At 37.7% G+C, this 6,542-nt stretch overlaps 1 protein-coding gene across 1 annotated transcript in view; it reads left to right on the top strand.

The window, feature by feature from the left end:
- The first annotated feature begins 2,102 nt into the window (after positions 1–2,102).
- The window catches only part of DHX40 (DEAH-box helicase 40), a 50,531-nt gene continuing 46,091 nt past the window's right edge, over positions 2,103–6,542 (top strand). The window contains exons 1-5 of the mRNA XM_041726450.1: positions 2,103–2,269; positions 3,113–3,280; positions 4,148–4,293; positions 5,944–6,063; positions 6,259–6,486. Of these exons, the coding sequence (XP_041582384.1) occupies positions 2,158–2,269; positions 3,113–3,280; positions 4,148–4,293; positions 5,944–6,063; positions 6,259–6,486 (774 nt within the window). The 5' untranslated portion in view covers positions 2,103–2,157. The remainder of the gene's footprint in view (positions 2,270–3,112; positions 3,281–4,147; positions 4,294–5,943; positions 6,064–6,258; positions 6,487–6,542) is intronic.

The following is a 6,542-nucleotide window of genomic DNA, read 5'->3' as shown; positions in this document are numbered from 1 at the left end:
AATTGCTTGGATTCAAGAACATTTTGAAAGACTACCTATAAAATAGCACAGTGCAGTTTATACTTCTCACACTTCTTTAAATATCACTTCTTTCAGGTTTTTCTTGTGACCCATAGATAACAGGAAATAGATTCAATGTTGTTTGCAACACTAAAATTTCTTCTTAGGTTCAACCCATGTGTTTTCTATTTTTACTGTCTATTTGTATCTTGTTTGCCATTGTAATCTGCAAACTCACTGGGCAGGAAATAATTGTTGATCTTTTAATTTGGAGTAGCTTGGGGCATGTGGCTATTAATGGTAACGCGTTTTAAATGTCCTTGGTTTTAAAATCAACATTAAACAACATTTGAGTTTTTCACTTTTACTTTTCTTCATTCTTGGTTTGAGGGTTTTTTTCTGGATACTCTCATGAGGTGATTCTCTATCAAGAATGAAGTCATTTTACAATAGCTGACTTGCAAACATTGAAAGAAAATATATTAGGCACCAAGATTTAGATAATTCCATCTCCCATTACAGTATAGTGGTTATTAATATGGCAAATCCTGGTCCTATTGCCTCTTTGTTTTGTTATCTTGGGCAAGTATGTGAGCCTTGACTCCCTCATGTGAAAATTAGATATAATAATCTATCTCTTTGATATTTTGTGAGGAATAAATGAAAAAAATTCACATTAAATGTTTGAATATTAAGTGCCCCAAAAATGTTAACTATCATTGTTCTGAAATGATTCTGTTCATTTTCTTATAATGTGACTTTGATAGAGGTGCCATATACTAAAATATCTTGCCCTGTACTCACCAATACCTTGCCTGTACTACAAATGTATTTTTCTTTTCTTGGTTTGTTTTTCTGATTTGTAATATTTTGAATTTCTAACAGAATCTAGAAGGTTGAGAGAATTCTTGAATGGATAAGAGAAATCTGAGAGGTACTTCTATTGCCAGGTTTTTCCTGTAGTACCCAGGCTTTGGAGATACCAAACTGTTAGCTGCATTTCATTTGGTATCATTCAAAATCCAAAAATTTGCATTTTAGGAGTTGTTAATCAGTCCCCTGTAAAAGCAGTTGGTACATTTTTAAGGAGCACAGAAAAATCTTGGGGTCCAATTACGTCTTTTGAGGCCTGATCAGATAGGAGCAGTCTGGCCTTTAGTTCACCACGAAGGGACAGTTTGAGTTGTCTTCTTTGGCACTAAGTATCGGTTAACTCTAATAATAGGAATGTTTGAAAAGCTCAAGAAACAATCTTCATCTAGTATTGATTTTGTTACAATTGACACTATTTACAAAATTGGAAGGTTCTATACCAGTAAGATCTGCCCACCAAAATACCTCTTCTGAAAAAGTTGCCCAACTTCTGATAGTTGCATATTTGTTTAATTTTTTCTGATAGTGCGATTTCCAAGAAATCCATATCCATTAAGTGAACTTAATTTCTCTGAAGATCAATAATTTATTCACCATCCAGAAAACTCAACAAGTATTGATGGCCCATTTTGAATCAGTTTGCTGAGCTGAGGGTACCGTGGTTTTCTGAAGTTCTTGCTCTCGTGTCTAGTAGGGGGAAAGGGGAATAAAACAAATCGAAATGTAGGGTCCTATGAAAGAAATGAACAACGTGTGGGACGTAAGCTTTGGACACTACAGAACTAAAAGTTCAGCTCTGAAACCCAGTAGTTCTGAAATGAACAGATCATGAGCAAGGTGAGAATGTGTTGCGGAATGACGCACTCTAGGAAGGCTCCAGCTTCTGGCAAAGGGTCACATCATGTTAGGTGTGTGAAGGCAGAACAGGGTTACAGTGCCCACAGTAGCTTAGAAAAGGCGGTGTCACCGGGCTCTTCTGCGCACAAGTAGCAAGGGGTCCTTCCGGACCTGGGGGATGGCATCAACGCCATACGCGCAGCGCACACCCGCATGTGGCGGGAAACCCTCGGGTCTGGGCCATCCGCCGGTGGCCTCGCCGGGTCGCGTGGGTGGGGAAAGCTTTCCGGCGGCGGCGCGCCACGTCACCTAACAGCTCTCCCTCCCCTAGTTCCTAGTCGCACGCGCGGAAGTAAACACCTTGACGTCATCAGGGCGCGTCTTCTCTTTTCCCCTCCCATCTCCCCAGATCGGTGGACGTGCTCACCTCCGCTCCGGGCCAGGTCTATGTCCCGGTTTCCCGCCGTCGCGGGCAGGGCGCCAAGGCGGCAGGAGGAGGGCGAGCGGTCAATAGACCTTCAGGAAGAGCGGCCTTCGGCTGTTTCCATCGCTGATAGAGGTGCGGTCCGCGGGACGCAGCGGAGGCCAGCGGGAGTTTCGGCAGGGGGGGTTTTGGGGGGATAAAAGTCCGCCTTTGCCGGGCAAAGAAAAGTTGGAGAGGAGACCGCATCGTTCTCTTCGCCCTCCAAGCCGGAGGCGAACTTTGCGTCCAATGAGCACTTTGCTCTAGAGGGGGGCGGTCCCAGATCCAAGTTGGGTGAAAACCTTGTTGGGGGACAAAAAAGTGAACCCCAACGCGTAGACGCGTTCTCCTCGTAAAGAGGCTCATAAAGCCTTTGTTCTCTACCCATCTATTCTCCCCCCCCCCCCCAACCCCCACCACTCGTCGGGCCGCCAGCCTGCCTTTGGGTATGGTATGAAGGGAGCCAGTTTCCAGGAGCCAGTTTCCATGGTTACCCACCACTTGGCCTTCTGGGATATCAGTCACTCTGAACAGGGACCTAACTTGAACCATGAATCAGAAGCAAACACAGGTGGCTCTTTTAAATTCAGCTGAGAGTTTCCTGCTGTGTTCTAGGTTTTGGTCTATTGTTTAATAAAATTGGGGTTTTGCACTTCTATATAGGTGTGCTTGCGTATACATTGGCTTGTGCTAGGCTTACTTTGGCAAGTACTCTGAGTCATGCAATAGCAAATGCTCATGTTGTTAGATTTTACTAAAAAGTTGTTCTGGGCTTGTAAACCATCACATACAAATTGGACATAGATGATTTACCTGAGAAGTCATGGATTGATCTCTTCCAGCCCTAAAATTCTGTTGTCTTTATTCAGTTGTGGGAAATTGAGTCAAATGTACCTTTACAGTCCTTTTAATTGTGCAATTGTTTTTCTGTTATTACAGAAGAGAAAGGATGCACATCACAGGAGGGAGGAACTACTCCAACTTTTCCTATTCAAAAACAAAGAAAAAAGCTTATTCAAGCTGTGAGGGACAATTCATTCCTTATTGTTACTGGAAATACAGGAAGTGGTAAAACAACTCAACTCCCAAAATATCTATATGAAGCAGGTAATTTTATTCTGGGATAATATTGGGAGAATTTAAAAATATGTCCTTTAAAAAACTAATAAGACTTTTGTATTGCACAAATAACCACCATTTGCTCTAGAATCCCAATTCTTTTATTGGCACAACCTCCCTATATCCTCCCTGTTTTTATACGGTCTTATTTCATATTCAGGAATTAATTCAGATGACGATTTTTCTACTTTCAATACCATAATCTCAAGTACAGTTATAGGTAGATACTGATTCTCTGCTATAGAATGAAATTGTCTTGCAGTAGACTATTAACCATTAGATATTGAAATACTTTTCAGAAATATAGTGATATCTGTTGGTGACATTAATATTTCTTGGTTCTTTCTCCAGAGTATTATCAGGTAAATATTTATTCCCTGACTCTATAACACCAAGCCAGCTAACAAATTGCCCTTAAAGTGTCTTTTCCTTCGATATGATAAAACTTTCCTATCATAAAGTTGGTGCAGAGCAAAATTATGTTGGATATTATATAAAAAATAAAAATTTCTTAGCTGATACGGACTTACTCTGATGCATCAAATCTAATGTGCCATTTACTAAGACATACCACTATTTTACATCCTATTAATAAAGAAATACCATAAGTTGTAAGATACATCTTTCTTTCAGAGATACTAAAATGGTAAAAAAAAAAAAAAAAAAAGAATCTAAGAAAGGTGATATATTTAAACTTTTGTGGCAAAAATAAATCTTTAAAACAGTGTGTTTTTAATTTGCAGAGTTTTCTTTTGGAAACCTTTAAACAGTTTATGTTGATTGGTCAGAAACAGTTTAGCTCTAAATGGAAACAATTACTAACAATTTTGTGTTTTTTACCTTTGGTTTTGATAGGGTTTTCACAACATGGTATGATTGGTGTGACTCAACCACGAAAAGTAGCTGCTATATCAGTTGCTCAGAGGGTTGCTGAAGAAATGAAATGTGCTTTGGGATCCAAAGTAGGGTACCAAGTTCGTTTTGATGATTGCAGCTCTAAGGTACAAAAGTTTTATTGCAATTTAAGTTCTGTAAACTTATAGAAAGATTGGAGAAAGTTATGAAAGATTTAACTTCAAATCTGCATTTATATTTTAAAGAAATAAGGACTCATATTAGAAGTAATTTTTGTTGCCCATTGTTAAATGATTTAGCTCTTAAGTGTCTAGTAGTTTTACTATTTTCTCCCTTCTCAATTAGTTTATAAGGGACAGTTAGGTATATATTTTTTAAGGATTCTCTTATTTTAAGTTTTTTTATCTGAAACTTACATTTGTATTCTTTAGAACAATATTTTATTGTACTAAAACAATTTTTTATTGTACTAAATGGTAACTATTTTAACCATTTTTTTTATTTTTTTAAATTTTTTTTTAAATTTTTATTTATTTATGATAGTCACAGAGAGAGAGAGAGAGAGGCAGAGACACAGGCAGAGGGAGAAGCAGGCTCCATGCACCGGGAGCCTGACGTGGGATTCGACCCCGGGTCTCCAGGATCGCGCCCTGGGCCAAAGGCAGGCGCCAAACCGCTGCGCCACCCAGGGATCCCCTATTTTAACCATTTTTAAGTGTTACATTTCATTGGTATAAAATATATTCAGTTTGTGTATCCATCACCACTATCTATTATAAGAATGTTTTCATCATCTCAAACAGAAACTGTATTTACTAAACATTAACTCCCCCATTCCAGCCCGTGATAACTTCTATTCTACTTTCTGTCTTTACAAATTTGCCTTTTCTAAGTACCTCATATAAGTTGAATCTTACAATATTTTCCTCTGTGTCTAGATTGTTTCATTTAGTATAATGTTTTCAAGGTTCATCCATATTATATATTTGTATTCCTGAAGTCAGTGGAAAACAGATAACTTAGCAAAGTCAGTAAGCAAGTATTTTTTTAATATCATCTGTATTCATGACACAAGTTTAAAATTGTTTTCTTTTTAATAGTTAATGGTTATTGTTAGTGTACAAGATACAAAACAATCCCTATTTAAATACAGTCCCTAATAGGAATGGCCAACAATTAAGGCACACAGTGACTCCCCAAAATGCTATATTTGCATTCCTAGTGTTACTGCTAGGGAATTTTATTTCTTTTTTCTTCCTCTGTTTGTATATACTGTTGTTAACTTCTAGCCTTTGGGCCTTATTCTCACCTTGTTTTAATGCTAATTGGCTGACACTTTTTAAGATAAGCAAATCATCAGGAAGGAAGAGAGTGAGAGGAAATTGCACCTGACCATTTCTTCTACCTTTTCTCCTGAGTCCTCTAAAACTGGCTGAGACAGGGAGATGGATCCCATTTCATTGTGTTTCTCACAACTTGCTCACAGGAAGAAGCTATTGCATTATCTTACCACTTTCCCTGACTACTTTATATCTCCTTATTGATTGGTCCCTTTTGTTGCTTTATCCCAGAACATTCACCTTAGTTCCTTATCTCTGTCCCTGTATAGATGACAAATTCTACAATTTACTATTCTTGTTATTAGAAGATTTTATGTACTTTTTTATTTAGTCAGATTAGTTGGATCATTTAATGTCTGTACACTTGGGGGGAATTTAGTCTATGAAGCAGGGGTGAATTTCTGTAACACTCTCTCTCTATAAATAAGTTGATATACTCTGCTGTTTGAACATTAGGAAACTGCAATCAAATATATGACTGATGGATGTTTACTGAAACATATTCTGGGAGATCCAAATCTTACCAAGTTCAGTGTCATCATTTTAGATGAAGCCCATGAGAGAACTCTAACTACAGTGAGTATTTTAATATACTGGTTGTTTGTTAGTTTACTTATCTGGGGTAGCTTTTATCCTGTTGAGAATTGCCTGGTCTTACTTACATTTTAATGTATTGAAATAGGAATTCTTTGGTTAGGAAAGCAAAATATTTCAAATAAGTTGGTTGTTAGGTGTACTTTTGACTTATTGGAAATTTACTTCTTTTTCTAGGACATCTTATTTGGTTTATTGAAGAAGTTATTTCAAGAGAAGTCTCCTAATAGGAAGGAACATTTGAAGGTCGTGGTGATGTCAGCAACTATGGAATTAGCCAAGCTCTCAGCATTCTTTGGAAATTGTCCAATATTTGATATACCTGGAAGGCTTTATCCAGTCAGAGAAAAATTCTGCAATTTGATTGGCCCACGAGACAGAGAAAATACTGCATATATTCAAGCGGTATTATTTGGCATCCTTTTTATGTCTTTTTTTATATTTGTGATTCTAATTGAGTA

The sequence above is a fragment of the Vulpes lagopus genome, chromosome 12 (genome assembly GCF_018345385.1).
Source record: "Vulpes lagopus strain Blue_001 chromosome 12, ASM1834538v1, whole genome shotgun sequence".
Taxonomy (NCBI): Eukaryota; Metazoa; Chordata; class Mammalia; order Carnivora; family Canidae; genus Vulpes; species Vulpes lagopus.
This window is presented reverse-complemented; position numbering and strand designations above follow the sequence as displayed.